Genomic DNA, 24,427 nt, shown 5'->3' with positions numbered 1-24,427 from the left:
TGTCTAGGCTTCCTGCTTTTCTGTATCTCCTTCACCATTTGTTATTACTTTATCTTTTTTGTAGTTCTTCTAATGGCTATGAAATGCTATTTGGTTGTGGGACTTCTTTTGGGAGTTTTTTGTTTTGTTTTGTTTTATTACTTTATCTTTTTTGTAGTTCTTCTAATGGCTATGAAATGCTATTTGGTTGTGGGACTTCTTTTGGGAGTTTTTTGTTTTGTTTTGTTTTGTTTTGTTTACTTACAAGGTTTCATTATGTAATCCATACTGGCCTTGAACTCACAATCCTTCTGCCTCAGCCTCCCAAGTACTGAGATACCATCTCTCCCAGCTTGTTTTAGTTTTGCAGTGCTGGGAATTAAGTCCGGGGTTGATTGTAGTTTTAACATGTATTTTACTAATATTTAATGTGTAATATTGGCTTATTTTGTTTATAGATTTGCTACTTATATATCTTCCTTAATGAAATTTATATTCAAACTTTTTGCACGTTTTCTGAGTGAGTTGTCTTCTTACTTAGTTTTAAGTATGTGCTGTATATTCTGGAAACAAGATTTTTCAGATGTGTTTGCCAATAATTTCCTCCCATCTGTTGCTTGGTTTGTTTGTTTGTTTGTTCCCCTCCCCTTCATTTGTTTGGGTTTTGGTTTTGGTTAAAGCACAAACATTTCAAATTTCAATGAACTCTATCAAAAAAAAGTTTTGTAAACCATGCTTTTGATGTCACTGTAGTGTTTATATCAAGCATTATAAAACAGTGACTTCCTCTGTGTTACTGGAGTTTATTTGTTTAAATTTCAGTATTGGAAAATACATCCTTCCTGTACGTACTTAGATGTATTCTTCCTTCTCTTCTCATTCTCCTTCACATGTTAAAAAAATTAAAATTATTTTCCTAAATGTTTATGTCTGTAGATACTAACCGTTGATTTTGCCCAACAATGTGTCATACTGTAATATTAATCTTTCTAGCTTGCAGAATTTTTTTTAATTTGTGAAGCTGTTCTGATTTTGCCTATAAGAGGTAAATATGCCATCAGAGGCCAGATAGATCTGTCCTGAAAAACAGGGTTTTATCCTATTGGACTAGTACACTCTGACTGTTTTGAACAAAATTCTTTGTGAGAGAATTATTATTTGTCAGTATTGAACATAAAAGGCAAACAGATTTACTGTTGCCTAAGGGCAAATCATAGGTCAGAGAATAGTTTGTATTGGCTTGTTTTCTGTTTGTGAAAATCCCAGTTTCAGTACATTCACAGAGAGACAAGAAAGTAAGAATAAACCAAATGAGTCACTTATTTTGAAAATTTAATAAATTTTAGGTTGAAATGTTTCCAGAATGTAGGAAAACCATCACTTTCACACGCTATGTATTTGATAAAGCTACACTTCTAGTACTTTAAATGATGAGACATCTAAATCATTTTTAAATTAAATTTTCTTAGTTTAGGAGAGGTCTGTCTTCTCATTTTATCTTTGGATATATATTTTTTCCTTTCTAATTGTACATAGAAGTGGTTCCCCAAAAGATCAAATACTCAGATCTCCTTGATGACAAGAATGACTGAGAGTTTCAAATATGAAATGAGTTTCAAATAGGAAAAAAGACCTGTATATTTATACTTACAAAATTTTTCTAAATGTATGAACTTGCAGAAAGGTGAAAGGTGAGGAGTGATAAATGCTAGCAATAAAAAACTTCATTCAAGGGCTGGGGATTTAGCTCAGCGGCAAAAAGCGCCTGCCTGGCAAGCGCAAGGTCGCGAGTTTGGTTCGCGGTACCGGAGGAAAAAAAAAAAAAAACTTCATTCAAATCCACCTTGTAAATTTACCTTCCTTTTTTAAAGCTTAATCTTAGTGTGAATTATGTAATTATTTTAGACCACATATGGTGAATAATGGTGTACACAAATACCACTTATATCACATTAAGAATGATAGAAATTTCCTCATCTTGGAAAGAGGATCACCTTTTCTTTTTTTTTTCTTTTTTTTCCTGAGTTCTTTGACATTTTTGTAGGCCCACATCTGATATGAATAAGAAACTGTCAAGGAAAAATTTTAAATCCTTTAAGATTTGAGCTATAAGGAATGAAACAAGACTCTTAATTTTAAAAGGATGGAAAACAACCATGGCTTGCTCCATTTTTGGTGGGGTGGGGTGAGGAGTGTTCTGGGAAGTCAACCCAGAACCTTATACGTGCTAAGCGTATGCTCTACCACTGACCCACACCCACCTGCAAATGCAAGTATAGCATTCTTAGTTGGAGGGACAATGGAATCAGCACATAAGCAAGTATTTATGGAAAGACATTTTTTCTGAGTGTTTTACTTAATTGTATAAGGAAAAAATAAATATGAAATTCTTAAAATACATATTAAAATAGAGAGGTCTGATTAATATAGGTATAAATACATCAGACAAATACATTCAGCTATATACTTTTTTCTTTATTTTAAAGACAAAAAATAAAATTTCAAAACAAGATAATAGAAGGGTAGCAATGGTTAATATATTGTGCATTGTTATCTTTAAATTAGTTACTCAGAGTACAAGATATAGGCATTTAATTGTCCAAACAATATAGTATAATTGTCTTAACTATCATGTGTGTGTGTATATTATATATATATATTTTTCATTTTCCCTTCTTTTCTTCTTTTCTTCCCCTATCCCAGTTTCTCTTTCCTTTTGAACAGTTTCTTCCCATTTAACAATATCTATTGTACATTTTGGATCTTATTTACTCTTTCAGCTTCTTACACTAGGGAGACAATATGGTGTTTATACATGTGCATCTGGTTTATTTCACTAATGAGTATGGTCTCAAATTGCATCCATTTACCTATGAAAGTCTCCAGTTTATCCTTCATATGGCTGAAGGATACCCTCACATGGCTGAAGTATTCCATTGTGTAAAAAGACCACATCTTTTTTATCCATTCCTCAGTCACTAGGCATGTGGGTTGTTTCCAAGATCTAGCTATTACAAATTGTGCTGCCATAAACATGGATGTACGTATTATACTTTTATAAACATAAAAACCCTACAAAATTTGAGATATACCAATTCAAACTCCCTGTTCCACAGAGAAGGATAATACTATTTACTGAGAACATAAAAATTTTCATCTTGAACAATGAAGTGATTGAGGATGAATTTTGGCAGTCTTCAGCCTTAAGGCTTGGATTTTTTCTGTAGTAGTAACTCAGTTTTAGAAATATAAATTTGGTTGTTCATACAGTTTTCAATTAAAATTCTAAAATATAAAAAAATTAAACTATGGGTTTTGTTGCTTGCAAAATGCAAATTGCAATTGCATGCTTGTATTGAAAAGAAATAGAAGACCATTGTGGACTTGTGGTTGGCCATTGTTGATATGGTAAAATGAAATTGGCAGTGAGTTTAAGGGATGTGAGAAGCAGGAAGTGTTTGCTTGCAACAGCTGTTGTCAGTGCTTTGTGTGAAAATAAGGGGTCTGTCAGGAACCATATAAACAAAAACCTCAGTTTAATATAAACTCTCACCATCTACTTGTTAATGCTTGGAGCGGCACATTTTCCTTAAGGATCTTAAGAGGCAGGTAAATGCAGAATGGAAATCTAGAGGATTTCAATCAGAAACTGTAATGCAGATTTTACAAAAAATAAAAACTAGACTTTGCAACAGTGAATGTTTGCTTTATGTATCAAAAGTATAAGGACAGCTGAACGGCTCCTTGGTCAGGCAATAGCAAACACAGGTCAGCCAGAATGATAATTTTGCTACTATAATCTGTTTGTAACTGATATAAGAAGATATAATTCAGACTGCCAAATTCAATACAGAGTTTTCTCAGAAGTTTTTATGGTAAACATTGTCTACTGGATTTTTTTCTGCCCATTTGTGATGCACTTACAAATTATCTTAACTTTTTAACAAAGTTAGTTTTTTGTCAGTTAAATGGAATATAAGTGAGTGATTCTCAGGATGTTCCAATCTGATAAAAATTTCAGAAATATAGTTCTCTTTTTTTCCTCTAATTACGCTATAAAAATAAGGCTTTTTGATTAATTGTCTTATTAATTTTGTATTTAAAGCTCTTTACTTATATATAAAAATTTTATTGTAAATTTGTGTTTCTATTTCCTCAATTCCCTTGAACGCACCTAATTATCTCTTATACTTGTATGTGGTAAGTGTTCATTAACTATTACTATTATAGACAGCTAAGTTAGGTAGAAATATTCTAGGCAGTCAGTCAGACAGGGCTAGGCCCTTGAGAAAGTCAGTGCAAAACATGAGAACACATTACAACTGTGGCCAGAGGCATATCTGTTGGAGACCAGGCCTCAAGATAACCACAGAATGGCCAGACCTGCATACTCCCCAGGGAATAAGATAATTGATATTACCTGGTCCAATGAAGTCTAGCTAGACATCAGTCACCCCTGTGGGTGACAGGACCTCCTGATCCATCCCTTCCTAGAGATCTTTATCCTTTCCACATACTCTTGCTATGCAACCTGCTTCCCCGTTAGATCAGTATTGCCTAACTGGCTATACTCACAATCTTACTGGTTAATCGTACTTTGACCCACATTATACTCACTTCATGATTTTGCTCTATAAAACTTCCTTTGAAAAGTGGGCTCCTTGACAGCCCGCTTTCAGGTCCCCTCCTGTCTCTCATGAGCTATCTCTCTCAGTAAACTTTTCCTGCTCTTCACATTTATTGTTCCTTAAAATTCACTCTTCAATTTTAAAAATCACAAACTCAACATATGTGACATCTAACAGGCTAAGAGTAACATTTATTTCCCCTATATCATTATCACTAATTTAATCTGACAGAATTATCTTTAAAAAGGACTTGCTAGTACAGTTCCACTGTAAGAGTGGTACTATGACATCGAAATATATGTGTCCAAATAAAGTTATCATTGGTCTTCATATAGGATGATGATGTTCAAGGCATTGTTTTAGAGCCACCTTCTTCAAAATACACTAGGAGATGAAAGTTAATTCATTACTTATTGTTTAAATGTAGCTGAAACGCAGTGTGGATGTATAATACAATATTCAGTCATTAGACAAATATTTTTTGAGCATGTTTACAGGCACTCTTCAGCGTACTTTAGTACCATCAAACAAAACAAAGGTTTCTACCATTGTGCAGCTTACGTGCTAGTTGAAGAAAGTAAACATAATAAGTACTTTATATAGTATGATAGACAGTGGTATATGCTGTGAGGAAAAAAGTAAAAGCAGGGACCAGCAGTATATGAAGGTATTATGAGCATTCTTAAGCCAAGCATATTATTTTAATGATATCTGTTAAGCACTAGGAAGACAAAGCAATGAAGAGGGTGAAGATATAGCCAGACAGATTACTAAGTCTAAGAAGGATCAGTCTGGAATTCATTTTTACACTGACCTTTGTGTGAAGAATGCTCTTACTCTGAAGGCATAGGATGATCAAAGATAAATCAGATGTTGCCTGTTGTCCTCAAGATGCTGTTACCATCCATGAGGAAAGATGACATGTAGGCAAAGCTGAATAACACACATTGTAAATAGCCATATATGTATTTGGTTGCTGAAAGGGAAAAAACAGCTAATTTGATTGGAAGATCAATTAGGAAAGGCAAGAAAGTGCAGCCTGAGCAAGGTTTCTACATGGAGATAGGATTGACACAATATGATGAAGATGTATTCTTAGAAAATAACTTGGAGATGGAAAAGATTCAAGTGACTGTGAGGAATCGTTTTATATAATCCCATTTGTCTGTTTGTGCTTTTGTTTCCTATGCTTCTGGGGTCTTACCCAAAAATGCCTTACCTATTCCAATATCATGATCAGGGTAATGTGGCTTCTTTTTCCTAGGTATTTTATAATTACAGGTCTTATGTTTAAGTCTTCAGTCCATTTTTGTATATGATAAAGTAAGGATTAAGTTTATTCTTCTGCATGTGGATATTGATTTTCCCAGTACTATTTATGGAACAGACTGTCTCTTCCCCAAAATGTGTTCTTAGCACTTTTATTGACGATTAGACGTGTGGGTTTATTTTTAGGTTCTCTATTCTGTTCCATTAGCCTGTGTGTCTGTTTTTATGCCAATACCATCCTTTATTGATTGCTACAGCTTTGAAGTACATGTTGAAGACAAGTTGTATAAGGCCTCCTGCTTTGTTTCTTTTCCTTAAGGTTACTTTGTTTATTCAAGGTTTTTGTGTTTCCATTACAAATTTTAGGATTGTTTTTTTCTGGTCCTATAAAGAATGTCATTGGTATTTTGAATCTGTAGATCACTTTGGATACTGTGGATATTTTAACAGTATTGATTTTTCCAATCCATGAACATGAGGTCTTCCCATTTTTTTCTGCGTGTCCTCTTCAATTTATTTCATCAATGTTTTAGTAGTTTTCAGTGTAGAGCTCTTTGGTTAAATTTATTCCTAGGGTATTTATTAGTTTATTTACCTTGTAGCTGTTGTAAATGGGATTGCTTTCTTAGTTTCTTCTCTTCCTCAATTTAAGTTCTGTAGACTAACTTCCAAAGACTTGCTTCCTTAGCAAAATTGTATCTACAATTTGGGTAATATTTATTTGGCTAAGTTTCCAATAGGCACAAATAACTAAGAAGGAAGTGTATGTATTGTCAAGCACATTTTAATCAGCTCTTCTCATATTGTAGCACAAAGACCATTAACATAATAGAATATCAAACTTTGCATATATTAATAATGATGACCTGACTGGATTTTCAGCCTGTATCTCAAATAATCTTTCTTATTTAGTTTAAGATAGAAAAATAGGGTAGTTCAACATTAGAACTAAGTGATCTAGGGTTGACAAGATACAACTGGTCCAAAGTGTGAGTGGAACATTTCAGGGTTGTATTATAAAAGCTACTTCAAACAGTTAATTTTAAAATGTACTTTACAGCTATTAAATTAAAGCACCATAAAATGTGACAATCATTATATCTCACAAAATGGCACTGTAAATTCTTTGTACATCAAATCTGAGTTACAGTCGTATGCTACATAGAACATTTCAATTGATTCTAAATCTTTTGGCTAAGATTCAACCAACAGTGGATGGCATATATCACAGTGATCCCATGAGATTATATTCCCTGCTTATAGCCATCTTCGTTTGTGTACATACACTCCATGGTATTTACATAATTACAAAATCACATGATGACATTTTTTTGTAATGCATGCTTGTCATTGAGCAACACATGGCCATATATATATATTTTTTCATTGTATTCTCCTTGTTTGGTTGATTTTTATTTTGTTCTGTGTTTTGTGTACGTGTTTTGGGGGTGTGTGCACGTGCAAGTATGCACTGTGCACTGGGCATTATCTCAGGGCCTTGCACCTGCTAGGTGTGACTGCTGAGCTACACTCCCAGTTCCCATATTCGTTCTTGATACTGGCTTGTTCTACCTTTCTGACCAAATACAAAGCCAGTATCCATTTCCCAGGTCACAAAAGCATTGATAGGAATATTCCTGTACCTTTATAGACCCAGTACAAAAGAAAATAAGCTAACTTGTTCCTGAAACCATGCTTGCCAGAGCTACCTGCCAAACATCCCTTAGTCCCCTTTCACTAAATTAATAAACATTTTAAGCACTTATTTTATGCAAGACGTAGTGTAATTACTGATAGTAGAATTATTTAAATATATGGTCTCTGCCTGTTTGGGGCTCAAACTATTAGAACCTACGCCTATACTCAACTGCAGAAAGATCAGTAGGTGTACCATTGTGATACTGGTTCAATAATGTTGTGTAACAAATTAGTCTAAAATTATAGCAACTTAAAATAATCCTTTGTTCTCACCTATACCTCTCAGGTTGGCTAGAGGTTGACTGATCTCTGCTGTGTGTGGTTAGACTTGGCTTCAAGCTGAAGATTGGCACCAGATTGGCCTCATTTCTATCATCTGCCTTGGACCAAGGGGCATGCTTTCTTACCGTATTGACAAATGCAAAAAAAAAAAGAGAAGCCTAATTACACAAGCACATTTTGAACTCTTCCTTGCATGATATCTATGAATATTCCATTGGTCAAAGCAAGTCAAGTGTCCAAACCCAGTGTCAAAGACAAGGAAGTATACTCTGACTCTAATGGCAGTAGTTGCAAAGTTTGATGCAGGCCTAGTGGGGAGAACTTCAGAGACAGACGACAAAGACCATGGCTGTGGGGAAAGGGGAGGAATTCTGGACAGTACTTGAGTGTGCCACAGACACATTTTGGAGAGCAGCAGGTAGAGTACTCACTAGTTCCCTGTCACCTTTACTGTTGGACCATCAGGACCAGGTAAAAAGTCTGGGTCACCAGAGGTGGGCTCACCTTACCTTGGCAAGGAAAGACTGAGCTAATTGTGCCTTGCATGTTGAGGGTATGGATTAAGAGCCCTCATTGCAACAATCAAACAACTGTTTAATTGAATTATTTTGGCAGTAAAGGTAAGAGACTTCCCAGCTTTTTCGTGATGAAGAACCAGCTACTTCTATAGTGTATAAGTTGAGGGTGAGCTGCTAATAGCTTATGAGGTTTGTTGGCACTGGAGAGGCACAGAAGAACAAAGAAGCCATTACCCTCCCCTGTTGTCAGTACCACCCCCAAATACTTGCCGTACCTCCACTATCATACATCAGAAAGAGTGCGTTACAACCCTTTCTAGATTTTGTGCAGCCCTGTGCCTTGGGAGCAGAGGAGGTTTTCGGTGGAGGTTTCTGCTTAGTCACTTAGCAGTCTTAACCAACTAACCTGTCTCAGTGGACATACTCATAGAATCTCTGGGACTATGACCACCTTAAGAACAGCTGTGGAATACGTACAGATTTGAATCTTTTAAGAAAACTAGACGATTGTAATACAGAGTTTACATATAATGACTTTTATAACTAATTAGTAAAATTCAGGGAATATCTGTGTTCAGAATATCCAGGAAGGGAATGGAGGCTATACTTTACTGTGCTAATATGTAAAAGGCTAAAAATTACCTGAATGTTTTGGTAAGGAATTGGGGATCATCCAAGCATCTTTTGAAGCAAGAAACTCATGAATTTCTCTTAAAAGAATAGAATTTCAAAATATATATATACTTTCTTCATTGTTTTTTATTGCTATATTTTGATTTCTTTGTTTCCCTTTAAAATAAAAGACATTATTTAAGAAAATCATGTTGCACACTTCCTGTATATCATGAGTATTTAGTAAGTGTTTATTCCTTTTTTTATCATTTTTGGTTTTGTCTTGGTTTTTTGTTGTTATTTTGGGTTTTGTTGTTGCTGTTGCTGTTTTAAGACAGGGGCTTGTTGTGCAGTTCAGGCTGGGCTTGAACTCACTATGTAGCCCAGGCTGGCCTCAAACGCATGGCAGTCCTCCTGCCTCAGCCTCCCAAGTGCTGGGATTACAGACGTGTAACACCATGCACAGCTCCCTGATTTCTTTTTACTTTATTAATAAACTTTTTAAAAGTTGTCGCACACCTGTAATCCCAGAACTTGGAGGACTAAGGCAGGAGGATCGTTGCAAGTTCGAGACCAACCTAGGCTACAAAGTGAGCTTGAGGCCAGCCTGAATTGCATAGGGAGACCCTGTCTCTTTAAAGACAAAAAAAATTTTTTTGTAAAGAAAAGTTGTCTATTCTTTTTGGTATGAACATAAGAAACATTTTTATCAAGGGAAAACAGTAGGAGGTAGAAAAATACAATAAACCATATTACTAATAACAGAGCTTTGCAAAGATAAAATGTGATATCTCAGGTCGTATATTCCTGATCTCATGTCTCAGATCACCTGTTGAAGCATAGACTATCCAACCACCTTGAAAGAGAACAGAGTTGACTTTTAGATAGGCATTGAGTACAGCAACCTTTAAGAAACAATCTGTTCCTATAATTCTAACAGGAATATTCTCTTGGATGTTATATGCTACATATTTTTTTTTTTTTTTTTGGTACCGGCAATCGAACTCAGGACCTTGTGCTTGCCAGGCAGGTGCTGTGCCACTGAGCTATCTTCCAGGCCCCATATGCTACATACTTTTGTAAAATGTTTTCTGTGTCATCTTCTTTCTTATAGACCAGTGATGGTGAACCTTTTAGAGCTTTCAATGATACAAACAACCCTCCGTGGAACACATGCCATAAGTTTGCCACTACTGCTATAGACTAATTAAAAACCACAGTAAAGGTATTTTTATGATATAGTGCAGGGCTTAGTGGCACATGCGTGTAATGCTAGCACTGTGAGAGGCTGAAGCAAGAGGATTGAAAGTTGAAGCTCAGCCTGGGCAGCTTAGCAAAACTTTATCTCAAGTTTTAAAAAGGAGGGGTTAGGGGAATGAGGGTGTAGCTCAGTGCAGAGGCCCTGGGTTCAATCACCAGGGCCACCACCAAAAATAAAATGTTATATTTGAACCAAAATTGTTGTATTTGAACCAGACATAACTGTAATCTCAGCCATTGATAGACTGAGGCAGAAGGATCACCTAAAGTTTGAGACAGCTTAGGCTACATAGTGAGTTCAAGGCCAGCCTAAACTATATAGTAAGGCCCTGTCTCCACAAAAAGTTACATTTATTGGGTAAATAAATGAACACATCAGTGAAAGTGTATCATTACCCAAGGTCAGTCACTGTAAACAACGTATTTATTAGGTTAGGGATATAACTTTACTTACATACTTATGCTGAGAGAATTTAGGTTGTTTCTTCTTGCTCCTTTATTTTTATAAAAAGAGCTCATCTGTTAAGTAGCTATTAGATAAGGTGGTATATGTTACTGGTGGATTTAAGGAAGATCACTATGTCATCTACAAATCTCAACACATAATATAATTTCTCACATACAAAAGTACTCTCCAGAGTTTGGTGGCAAAATAGTTCAGACACAAGAGCTATAGAAAGATAGTCTCCCTCTCACCTATTTAAATTGTCTCAATTGATAAGTTGGCAACTAATATTTTCAGATATCTAAAACAAATACTTTAATATTTCTTATAATTTGAAACGTTCATGTAAAATGAATTTTTCAGTTCACTGTTAATTTTCAAGAGAAACCCATTTACTGTTCTTTTAGGTAACAAAGAACTCTCATGTTTGTTGGTTTTACTGCGGCTTGCATGATTGAGGCATTAGAAGCGAATGGTGTGGGTCTAGCAATGTTTTGGGTTTTTTTCACTGTACATCTGAAATAAGTTTTACCATTAACTACTCTTTCATGAAAGGAGATTTTTATGTTTGTTTAGCTTTCTTGTTTCTGTTGGAAATAGGAAATACTGTATCCCTCTGTTTAATGTAATAGAATCTTTAAAAGCCAGATTTAAGATGTACTATCTTAAAGTAGCAAATGAAATGAAATCTTAAAATGTTTTTTAATTTGCTTAGTTTTTTAAAGTCACAAGTGTATTGTGTACTGTACATATATATTTTGTTTGGAATAAGCCCTGATTCTAAAGTTTAGATGAAACAGACTAGGTGAAAGAAGCTTTTAAAACTTATTCTAACTATAAACTATTCTGTCTCATCAGCCACCAGCTCTGCACACTTGGAAGATCTTGCTTACCTGGATGAGCAGAGACATACACCTTTGAGAACATCTCTTCGAATGCCAAGACAGAGTATGGGTGGTGCGCGCATGCAGCAGGATTTAAGAGGTTAGAAATACGGGTGGAGAGGGGGGACTTTGGGATGCAAGAGAACAGATGGAAATAGGCAACAGTCAAAAAGTTCTTTCTCCTTCTATTTTAAAACTTTTTTAAACCTGCTTTAAAATGTGAAATGACCTACTTTAGAATGAAACTAACTCCACAAATACATTTTACCCATTATAGAAATGCACTGTAGTCATCAATATTTACAAGTGTCGATTCCCTGCAATTCTGAAATCAAACAAATGTAAAGGGTAGGTGTTAGTAAAGAAAATAAACTTTTAAGATCCTGGATTTTTCAGAAGAGACTGATCAGTTTCATTTTTAGCCATATTGCTGGTGAATTTTATGCAAATAATCATGTATTTTTCTAGAGAATTTCATTTTCATTCTAGTTTATTCTAGGAGCGTGCCATACTTTTATTTTAAGAGTTTCATACAGTACTGCCAGTCCTGTCCTGGCAACATTTGAACAGCTTATCCTTTTTTTCCAGTTAGGCCTCTGTTTCTTTGACTTCTTTGAGGTATGCTACATGTTTCTGTAAGAAGGAACCTGATCATTTCAAAGACTGTCATTTTGTTATAATAGGGGTCTTGTTGAGGGGTCTGTTGTTGGTGTTTATGCCTCTTGTTTGCTCAGAATAAACCAAACTGTCTCTGGTGGCTTTAACATATAGCTAGCTTTCATCTGATAACTTGCAAACCGTGTTTCTTCTACAGCATCTGATTTTGTTTTTTTATCCTGGAGTTTTTTCATCTTGCCTTTGATTCCCTTTATCTTCTTTGTCCCATCTTCTATCCTCGGCAGTATAATAGACATGCTTAACTCCCATGGGAAGGAATTTATACATGCCTGCTGTCCATTCTGAAACACATTATACTGACAGGTTTTCAGTGTTGGTTAAGCAAATAGTAGCATAAAATAATTGATAGTATTGCTACAGTTGCCAAACTTAAATCAACCATCATTGATAGGCTGTCATAGTTTTAGTTCTTAATTGTTTTGTCCATCTTTCTTGCCATTTCTTCAGTTTTCTGTAAACCATTTGCTTCCTATGTGCAGGTGTATTTCCAGTATAGAAAATGGAATTATATCAAGCACTACCTTACAGTGATAATATCTAAAGCCTGAAGAAAGCTAATCAAAAGGCCAAATAATTTATTTGTGTTAAATCTACAGTGCCAAAAAATTAAATAAATAAATCCACAGTGCCCAGCCATAATAAGAAAATCAGACACTACTGTTGACTTACACAGACCTTCAGATTTGTTTGAAAATATACCACATTGGTATCACCGTATATTTTACCACTGAAAAACAAACTGACTTTTTAAAATTATTTTATGCTTTGCTAATTTTTGAATAATGGGTATTACAATATGCCAGAAAAAAACTGACAGATTTCAGCTGTGTTATTTTTGAGAATCCTTCACTTGAGTTCTACCTTTACTTGATAGCCCATAGCTGCTTCTCTTATCTAAAGATTTCATAAGATTTTGTAAGATACATTTTTATGGGCTTGATGTTCACACACAGATGTGTAACTAGAATACTTTCCATTGTACTGAGCTTCCCCCCTGAACACACAAAACAACAAAAATGCTTCCAAGAATTTTTCCAAAGCATGCCTGCTTCCTTAAGAAGCTCTCTGCCTACATAATGAATTTATAATGATACTAATTTCATTGCCCTTGCAAAAAGCATCTCAGCTTATTGTTTACCTTAAAATTTAAGCTGAAGTTTTTCCAGTGATAAAGATGATATAACTATAGTGTATCAGTCCCTTGAAGTTGTCTTTATTTTTCAAGAGCATTCTTCGTAGCTGTCTAAATAATTAGAACATACCATTCAGAGTGGTGCATTTATCCATAAGAGAAAAGGTGTTTACTTAGCAATACTTTGGCCTTCTAAAATTAGCATACTGTAATTCAGAACTTAGAGACCTTGGAGATGATCACTTCTCAAAATATAACCTGTTATCTAGATTACTGCTTACAAGGGAATTGTGTGGCTTATGATATGACATAAGGCACATTAAGGAGAAAAGAAAGCAAACTTGGATAGAAGTTTTCCTTAGGTTTCTAGGGACTTAGTTGGCAAGCCTTTGTAACTTTATTTCTATCCAAAACATTGTACCTTATTTTAAGAAAAAATCACATTATTTTCTTGGTATGATTTTTTTAGAAAATCATCCTAATTTCATTTAAAAGAACATACAAATTACAAGCATACTCCAGCTTTATTTTTATTCTGATTATGATTGAAATAGTTACCTTGTTCTCTCCAAAAGTAATAAAGTTACTAAAAAAAATGTATGCATATGTATTTCCATATTAGAACAGAGGTATATTTTTCTACATTTTAAGGTATTACTCAAAGATGTATCAAGTAATTTTTTTCATTTTTTCTTTGTGTGTATGTGTTATTATGGATTAAACCCAGGGTCTTCACACTAAGTTACATCCTTAACCATTTCTTTAATTTTTGTTTTGAGACAGAGTCTTAGTAAGTTGCTAAGTTGCTCAGGCAGTGCTCCTGACAATTGTCCTGCCTCAGCCTCCCATAGTGCTGGGATTGTAAGTATATGCCACCATACCCCACTTGAAATAATTTTTTTATTGACATTTTTGTATTAAATGATTCTGAGTCTTTAGACATAATAAACAGTGGCCATGTGTATATGGCATATCCGGGGGTACTAAGTTTATTGACTGATTCTAAGTACAGTCTGAAATAGTGTCTCCTGGGTGTATTTCTAAAGAACATTTGAGATGACAAGCATTTCGTGGGGGCTTTACACACACACACACACACACACACACACACACACACACACTCACGTACGTCTTGCATTATAGTACTTCTCCAACCTTTTAATCCTAGGATCCCTTTGTACTCTTAAAATGTTTTTAAAGATCCTAAAAAGCTTTTATTTATATGAGTTAATCTGGCATTTACCATATTAGACACTAAAACTAATATGTCAAATATTAGTTTTTGTTAAATATAACAGATTTTTAAAATAATGAAGATTATTAAAATAATCTTTTTATTAAACAACATTTATTACATTTAACATTGTGTAAGCTATGAAAATGTCCACTCTATAGTCAGCAGAGAATGAGAGTAGAAGAAGAAAAATAACCTTTCAGCATTGTAAAGAGTAGTTTTGACTTTGAGGACTCCCAGAAAATGTCTTCAGAACCCACAGGAGTCCCCATACCACACTTTACAAACCACTAATTTAGAAGTAATTGTTGTAATTGAAAATAAGATTTATGCTGTAAGGACCATGCAGTCTGTCTACAGGAATGCCAAAGAATATATTTTGAGAGATTATTATAAGTTTATGAATATGGTTTCAGAGTATAAGCAAGTTCATTTAACAAGTACCTCAGTAGTAACTGGTAGTTATCTTTTGACTGCTGGCCAGAACTTGTTGGGTTAATGTCTAAGCTAGAATTTGGATCTTCAAATGGAGTATTAACATTTGCTTCATTAGTTTAAAAAAAAACTTTTTTTTTTAACTTTTCAAGACAGCTGTTTTGAACAACTGTTCCACCAAAACTGATGTTTCCAGAGACCCAGCCCAACAATAGGGAGAAGGTCACCTAAGTGCACTCTACAGGATCCCCTTACAGCAAGTTACCAGCTGTGAACCATCCAAGAGCTTGAGCTCTAACACTACAGTAGTTATGATAGCTTGTATGTTAGTGCAGGGTATATAGCTAGTTAACATACCCTAAGAGCCTTTTCTAGTCCCAAAGCCTATCTTTGATCAATATTAGATTGAATTAATTTAGCTCTATTTAAGTTTTTAACTCAAAGTTTTAAAATTGGGGCTTCTATTTTTAATTTAACCACCTATTTTGTTAAAGTGGAGTTATGCTAGAAAGTATCTACCTGAAGCTTCTTATTGAACTCTCTCTTTCCATAAAAAAAAAATAGAAACTGTTGGTTACATATTGAAAAAAAATGAAGAGATAATTGGTTTTTGTGGACAAATTCAGTTAATCTAATGACAGAATACAAAAAAAGAACCAGTGAAAGATTTAAGTGCAGAAAGTAAATGTTAACATAGTTACTTGAAATAGTAGCTACCTGTGGTAAATTAACATCTTTTTAATGATAAGACCCTCACCCACCTTGGTGTTAAATTATAACCACACTGTTCTGTTGGAGATTATACTTATTAATTAAAACTTCATTTCTCCATATAAGTTGGTTTTGTTAGGACTTTCACTAAATACCATTACATAAAGGCTGTTCAGAGCCTTTGTGTTTAGTTAATTACTGCTTTAGTAGACACAAGGATGGAGGGCGTATGTGCAGATGATCGTCTGATTCATTGGCAGAATTTATGTGAAATTGGCTCTGCCATAGTTAACTTGGCTTTGTCAAAACAATGAGTTTAATTTTTATCAAATAAAATCAGTGCTTCACACCATTTCTAAGTCCCGTACTTTCCTGAAACAATGAATCCTTTATGGAGCTGACTAAGATGCATGTCATGAAGCTAAGTGCTCTTGTATTAGCCCACTGACTCACACATCCCTGAGGTTGGTTAGTCATCTTGATTATTGCCTGGCCAGCTTTCACATAGACAGGGAATATTTCCGTTACTCCCTTTTATTTCCTTATTGGTTGTTTTAGTTTGCAAGTAAGATTAAATTTTCTTCTTCTTAGGTAAATTCAAAATCCAGAAATAAGATTGCCTGTATAAAAATTAGACAGGAAGATTGTAAGCTTTAGTTCTGTGAAGTTGTTCTCTGCAACCCCAACCAGCTCTTCTGAAAAGTATATGAAAAGTTGAAAATGTGGTATTTTAACTAATACCCTTGAATGTCTGCTAGAAACTAATTTCTGGTTTTTTGTTATTTTTGTTTCTTTGTTTTTTGAGTAGCCTGAATGTGATTTTGTTAAACAGATCACTACTTGTTTTAGTGCATATATCTCCAAATATCCTTAGATCTGGTATTATATGAACCAGGCTTATTTGATAAATTATATTTTAGAATTTGAAAACCAGATGAAGTTAATATACAAAAGTTACCCCACAAGACCTACAGGAGAGAAATAACCTTTCAGAAAAAGAAGACTCTATAAACCACGTGAGTTTCCAATAGATACCTGTTGACCTCGTATATTAAATAATGCACTATTTAAAGAAAGGATATGACATAGTATGAGGGAAATTCTAATTATGACATCTGACTCTGCAAAATAAGTCATTAAAAGTCCTTTTAAATATAGTAAAGAAAATGCAACATCAAGCCATTTTGATAGTTTTTGTTTTATTTTTTGCTTGTCACATCTTTTGTTAATTAAAAATAAACTTATGGAGACTAAAACTATTTGATTAAAGGACAAGAAAACCTTTATGGTATGCTTCCCATTTGTGAGATTGAGCAATAGAAATGGCTTTCTAATTCTCAAACTCTATCTTGATTTTCATCCTTTGGTTTTTTGGAACAGGGTCTCACCTTATACTCTAGGCTGGCCCAGTACTTACAGTGTAGCCCAGGCTGGCCTTGAACTCACAATCTCCTGAGTGCTGGGATTACGGGCATGTATCACCATACCTGGCTCTATTCCTTTTTTAAACTTTTGTTTAAAATTTTAATTGACACATACATTGTAATTGTACATATTTCTAGGGTACAGTGTGAGATTTCAGGACATATAGGGTGTAATGATCCATTTGTGTGTATATATCACATTTTTTATCCATCTCTTGATGGTCAATTAGATTGATTCCATATCTTGGCTCTTGTGAATAAAGAGGCAGTAAATGTCCAAGTGCTGATGTTTGGCATATTAATTTCATTTCTTTTGGATATATGTTCAGTAGTGGGATTGCTAGGCCATTTTACAGTGCTATTTTTAGTTTTTGAGTAACCTGCATACCATTTTCCACAATAGCTGTACTAGTTTGCATTCCTACCAATAGTTTGTCAGAGTTCTTTTCTCCATGTCCTTGCCAGAATTTTGTTTTGTCTTTTGATCATAGCCTTTTTAACTGGGATGAGATGAGATGTCATTGTGGTTTTGAGCATTTTTTTATATAGTAACTGCCCATTTAGTGTTTAGAGCTGAAGTAGTTTAAATAATCAACTTCCCAGTTAATCTAATCATCATTTTCCCCCACAGTGGCTAAATCTATTAGAATAACAATAATTTATTTAGGTAACACTTTGTACAACATTTCTAGTCCAATACCATAACCTAGGTTTTTATATAAAGTGTTTCTATTTAATAAAATTATAGAATTGGAGCATTTAATTCATAAAGCCATACTATCTCATTAATCAGAGTTGACGTAGAAATGTTACTTTTAAATTCCAAGTAATTAAAATTGACCAGTTTTCAGCTAGGCATGATGACACATGCCTGTAATGTCAGCACACAGAAGGCAGAGGCAGGAGGATTGCCACAAGTTTGAGGCCAGCCTGGGCTACATAGTGAGGTCAAGGCCAGCCTGGACTACATAGTGAGACCTTGTCTAAAAAAAAATAATAATAATAATAATAATCATAATCATAATCATAATAACAATAAAATAGCCAGTTTTCATATATCCAAAAGTAAATATTATATCTCACCATCAAGACCAATAGGCTAACTGAAAATTATGTTGACACAGTTATATAATTATTTTAACGATATTTATATGTTTAAAACTTTACTTTCATATTTTTCCTATATTTTGAAGTATTAAACTTTAGGAACTGTGTAAACAGTAGCAGCCTCCCAACAGGAGTTGAAAACCCAATTCCTCCAAACTGTGGTGGTGAAGTTAGTTTTCTTTAGTAATCTCTGAAACTCTTTTTTCTCTTCCTGAAACAAGGCCAACTCCAGATTTTTCTCAACAAATATTTTCCCATGAGACCAGTCAGAAAGCTGAAATTTAATATGCAAGTTACTCAAAGATTCAAAGTACGGTTTTTTTTCAGAGTAAAATAAGCTTTCTCCCTTTGTTATTACCACATTAATAGAATACACTAAGTCCCATATACATTTTTGGTGGTAATGTAAATTAGTACAGCCACTATGGAAATCAGTATGGAGGTCCCTCAAAAAACTAAAAATAGAATCACCATTTGATCCAGCTATTCCTCTCAGTAGTATATACCCAAAGGAATTGAAGTCAGCATATTTTAAAGATACCTACATACCCATGTTTATTGCAATACAATTCATGATAGTTAAGCTATGTAGACAGCCTCGGTGTCCATACACTAAAGAGTGGATAAAGAAAATGTGATATACATACATACGTATTTATTTATTTATACACAGAGACAGTAGGGTATTACTCAACCATAAAGAAGGAAATCTTGTCATTTGCAGGAAAATGGGTGGAACTGGAAATCATCATGATAAGTGAGTACTGCATCATGTGGTATCTAGGAAAAAGATAACATGAAAACAGAAGGGAGACAATTAGTGAAGACGAAAGGAATTGTGAACAGAAGGGCAAGTAGGCCGTAAGAGTGGAGTCAAATACACTCCAAGTATATTTCAAGCACATACGAATATGCCAGAGTGAACCCCATTATTACCTACAGCTAAAATAAGAGCAAATTTGGAAAACCACTGAGATAAAGATTGAGTATGAGATACTTTTAAACAGGTATGAAAATGATAGTTTCCATTTATTGGAGTTCTTTTCTTTTTGTAGGCACCATGCTTACAACTCTAAATGTGTTCTTGCATAATCCTTACCACTCTTTGATGTAAATAATGCTAATGAGAAAATTGAGACCTAGAGTTATTAAATGCCTTGTTTTTGGTTACGTATCCAGTAAATGACCATACCAGAATTCAGTTTATATTTGATAAACTCCAGAGACTCTCTTTGGTTTCGGGTTTTCAATTGTTTGGAGGGGAATGTTTGGGTTTGTTTTTTTTTCTTTGTGGAGAAGGGGGAATACTAAGGATTGAATCCAAGGCCTTTGCACTGAATTACATCTCCATCTCCTTTTTAAAAAATCTTTAAACCAGGCGTGATGGTGTATGCTTATAATCCCAGCAATTCGGAGACTGAGGCAGGAGAATCCATTGGAGTTCTAGGCCAGCCTGGGCTACAAAGTGAGTTCAAGGCAAGCCTGAATACAGAGTAAGACCGTTACCTCAAAAAGAACAAAAGAAAAGAAAAAAATTTTTTTAGATGTTGAGACAGGTTTCTCTCAACTGCTGGGGTGGGCTTGAATTTGCAATCCTTTTGCCTCAGCCTCCCAGAGTGCGGGGATTACAGGCATGCATCGTCACACCTGGCTCAGAGACTCTAACAACTTTATTGTTTGTGTCTGACATAATAAAAATACAAAGTAATATGTAATATAATTAGAGCAATATATTGGATTATTGTAGATGTTTAGACCTGTGAGTATTAGGGATAGGAAACAGTGTTGCATGTAAAAAATAATTGCCCTTTCAGCAGGAACTATGGTCAGAGAGGGTCCTGCCATGTGATTCATTAGCCCAGATGAGCACCTACCTCTGTTTCTCATCTCTGCTTGTATTTTTTTTTTTTGGTTTTTCTCCGGTACCGGGAACCAAACTCACGACCTTGTGCTTGCCAGGCAGGCGCTTTGCCACTGAGCTAAATCCCCAGCCCTCTGCTTGTATTAATAGTATCTCTGTTGTCCTCTCTCAGGCATTACATCTTCAAGTCACAGTCTAGATACTAACCCCTTTGAGATATAATTGGTCTGCAAATATGTTCTCCCATTTTGTAGATTGCCTTTATCGTGAAGTAGACTTTGTGCTAGATGAGTTTGTCTAACTGTAGGCTAATGTATGTATTCTGAACAAGTTTAAGGTAGGCTGGCTAAACTGTGATGCATGATAAGTTCTGTGTATTAAATGCATTTCAACTTACAGTATTTTCAACTTACAGTGAGTTTATCCATCCATAAACCCTGCCATGTCAAACAGCATCTATATATGATAGACTATCACTTAGTCTTTAAAAAGAAGCCGTATTATATGCTGTAATATGGATGAACCATGAGGCATTTATGCTAAATGAAAAATTCCTATCACAAAAGGATAATTACTGCATTATTCTACTTTATGTGGCCTCTAACATAGTCAGCAAAATATAAGTTAGAGTGGTGACTGGCAGGGACAAGTATTTGTTAAAAAGTAGGTCTCACATTACATATTTTACCATTTTTTATTTAATAAGTAAGAAATGATAAGTCTCAAGTCAAGGTACAGTAAGAAAAGAAAAAGGCGTGTTGACAGGTTTGTATTTTAATTAGCTTATGGGCTTTTGTAATAACAAACAATAGGAGCAGACAACAGAGGACACTGAAATGTGAAGCTGATGGGAAGTCCATGCTGCTGTCAAGATTCCTTAAAGTGATTGAGAAATGTGTAAAGTGCAGAGTTAAACAGCTGGCTATGAGGAATGGAAGGACAAGGACAGAACGAAACCAACCTGTATTTCATTTCAGATATAATTACTAGCATTTATTGAGCATTTACTGTGTGTGAGATTCTTTGCTAATACCTTTACCTTATCTCAATTCTCATGCAAGCCAGTAACATATGTGTATCCTCTTTTACAGAAGAGGAAATTGAGAGAGGAGTGAAGTAATTTTCACAGGGCATACATTGATATGCCTGACCACATGACCCATTATGATATAATACCTATAGTTACTGACCCTATTAGCTATAAAGTAAAAAAGAGAATTGTGAAAAAGAATTCTTCTCAAAGAGTCAGTAAGGTAAATTAACTAATGTGTAGAGTATAGTATAAAGAAAAAAATCTAATGTCCTTTTGAGTGCAGAGACATTTATCAATTTTGATTTTATTAAATCTTTTATTGATTTTTACTGTCATTTTCCTATTTACTGTTTGTTTCCCTGACTTTTATTGTGTTGTCTTTACTGCTTGCTTTGAGAGTTTCTTCACTTTCTGATTTATTAAGGTAAAGATGGAGATCATTGATGTGAGACTTTTCTTGTTTTCTAATGTAGGCATTTTAGTACTACGTGTCAATTTCCCTCTAAGTCATTGAGTGCAACCTTTTGTCTTGCCTGGGCTGCATTGAGTGAAGAATTGTCTTGGGCCACATAAAGTATATAATATAAAGATATAAATAACAAAACTTCCTTTATTTTTTCTATTTTAACTTACTAAATTATTTTATGAAATAACAAACCCACGTTTAATAATTAAATAAAAAACTTGTATGTCTGCTTAATGACAATAACCACCTCTCCACAGGTGCACAGGTATAGTTGGATGAAGCACTGTTCCTGGTCCTCACTTAGTCTCACAAGCACACACGATGTCTAATACATGTAGGTTTCAGTTCAACTGACTGGTAGGCACTGGAGGCAGAGTCAGCACTACACTGCCCCCTCTGCTACAGAGCATTTCACTGTCACTGTTACCACTAATAATAATGACGACACAGTCTACCCTCAAGCACGGCATAATTGAGCCATAAAAAAATTACTAAAAATTACATAATAACGTTCAAACCTTATGATCTTGTGGGGCCACACTACTTGTCCAGGAATTTATGTAGTCCAAAGTCCATAGTTGGAAACACCTGCTCTAATTACTGTCTTGTGTGCCTTTCACAGATTTTTCTAAGTTTGTTTTCATTTTTATTGTGTTTAAAATACTTTTAATTTGCTTTCTTATGTCTTCTTTGACTTGACTGTCTTGGGAATTTTCAGGCGTATTTCTGAATTTAATTATGTTGTGGTCAGAGGATATGCTTTGTATCATCAGTCCTTTTAAATTCATGCAGAATATTTTATCATCCAAAATATGATGTACACTGATGTGTTTCATATGCACACGCATGATGTGTTTCACATCAGTCTGCTGTTCCAGGGTAGACAGTTCTATAAATATCAAATCTTTTGATTGTTTTAGTCAAGGCTTCTATATCTTGTTGATTTTCTGTGTACTTGTTCTTTCAATTATTGAGAGATATTTAAGTCTCTGGCCATAATTGTATATTTTTTGGATTCTTCCATTTCTTTCGCAGTTCTTTATATTTGGAGTTCTGTTATTATGTACATAAATGTTGAGATTGTTATGTCTTGATGAATTGAGCTATTGATGATTGTAAAATTACATTCTCTATCACTGATATTCTTTGCTCTCAAATCTATGTCTGATATCAATATACTGTTTTGATTTGTGTCAGAATGTTAGTTATCTTTCTCTGTATTTTTACTTTTAACCTGTTTATATCTTTATATTTAAAGTGAGTTTCTTGCTGGCTGTGGTGATACACACCTGTAATCCCAGCTGAGGCAGGAAGGTCACTGTGAGTTGGAGCCAGCCTTGGCTACATAGTGAGTTCAAGGCCAGCCTGAATTACAGAGTGAGAGCCTGTAAATAAATAAATAAATAAATGGGTTTCTTGTAAGTAGCACAGAGTTAGATCTTATTTTTTTGTCCAGTCTATCTTTAGCTTTTGATTAAAATATTTAGACCACTTCTATTTTTTAATTTGATTTAAATCATTTTGCTTTTTTCATTTATTCCATCTACTCTTTGTTCTCCTTTTCTGTTCTTCCCTGTTTTTTGAGTAATTGAGTATTTTATGTGTTAATTGATCTACATGATTGTACTCATAGTAATCTTGGTATTTTTTGTTTAACTTTATTCCATACACTGTATACATAATGACTTATCCCAATATATCCTCAAGTGGTGTTACACCATTTCAAGTATAGTGTAAGACCCTTAGCAGTTATGTCCAGAATGCCTTGAGGTTTAGAAACTCACTAGAAGGACTCACAGCACCCAGCATGTAATCATCCCCACAGCTATGCATTATTTTAGTGGAAGGATACCAAGCAAAATCAGCAGAGGGAAAAGACATGTGGAGCAAGTCTGAAGGAAACCAGGCACAAGTTCATCTAGCAATGAATTGTGACCACATATGTGAGATGTTGTCTACCAGGAAAAGTCAGTAGATACTGAGTGACTGAGTTTTATTGGAATATAGTCATATAGACCCCTTGTTTAACACACATCAAAATTCCAGTCTCCTGGAAGAGAAGCAAATAAACCATATTATTTACATGAAAACAGTTTAAGCACAACAAGCCATTCTTACTGGTCGTGGAGATAATTGAGAACCCTCTTGAAATCCAAGTTCTCAGACTTCAAGGCCAACCTTCCAGGCAGGCTTTCTAAGGAAAGCAGCCTCAAACCTGTTGTGTTAACTCTCTATACACAGCACTTATACTTCCATTTTTCTTCTCCTAGCCTCTACATTATTGCTATCAAACATTTTACGTTGGAAGCCCCGCCATATAGAAGTTAGTTATCTTTTAGAGAGCCTTAAGTAAAAGAAACAATCCTATTTACCAATGCAGTTACCATTTCTAGTGCTCTTTGTTTCTTTCTATTAATTAATATTTATATTGATATCTTTTTCATCTGCCTGATATACTTTAACATTTTTATTGTGGTTCTACTGATTATAAATTTATTAAGCTTATTATATATCTGAAAAAGTCTTTAGTGCAATACATTTTTTTTTTAGTTCAACACATATTTGAAAGATATTTTTATTGAGTAAAGAGTGCTAGACTGAAGCTAGGTGTAGTGGTGCTTGCCTGTAATCCCAGCACTTGGGAAGTTGAGGCAGGAGGATCCTTGGGAGTTCGAGGCCAGCCTGGGTCAGACCTGCCTATGCATGCACCACATTGTCTCACTGGTGTAGAACCTGAAAGAGTTAATAAAAACTCGGAGGTATGATAGACA

The 24,427-nt window shown here is 34.7% G+C and overlaps 1 protein-coding gene across 6 annotated transcripts in view; it reads left to right on the top strand.

Annotated features, from left to right (window-relative positions):
* Positions 1–24,427, top strand: part of Tanc2 (tetratricopeptide repeat, ankyrin repeat and coiled-coil containing 2) — a 386,320-nt gene that overhangs the window by 226,878 nt on the left and 135,015 nt on the right. For all 6 annotated transcript variants that reach the window (XM_005402230.2, XM_005402228.2, XM_005402226.1 and 3 more), the window contains one exon: positions 11,550–11,675. In XM_005402230.2, the coding sequence (XP_005402287.1) occupies positions 11,550–11,675 (126 nt within the window). The remainder of the gene's footprint in view (positions 1–11,549; positions 11,676–24,427) is intronic.

Source organism: Chinchilla lanigera, unplaced genomic scaffold (assembly GCF_000276665.1).
Source record: "Chinchilla lanigera isolate Chin_1 unplaced genomic scaffold, ChiLan1.0 scaffold00077, whole genome shotgun sequence".
NCBI classification, from domain to species: domain Eukaryota; kingdom Metazoa; phylum Chordata; class Mammalia; order Rodentia; family Chinchillidae; genus Chinchilla; species Chinchilla lanigera.
Note: the sequence above shows the minus strand (reverse complement) of the source record. Positions and strands in the feature narration are given on the sequence as shown.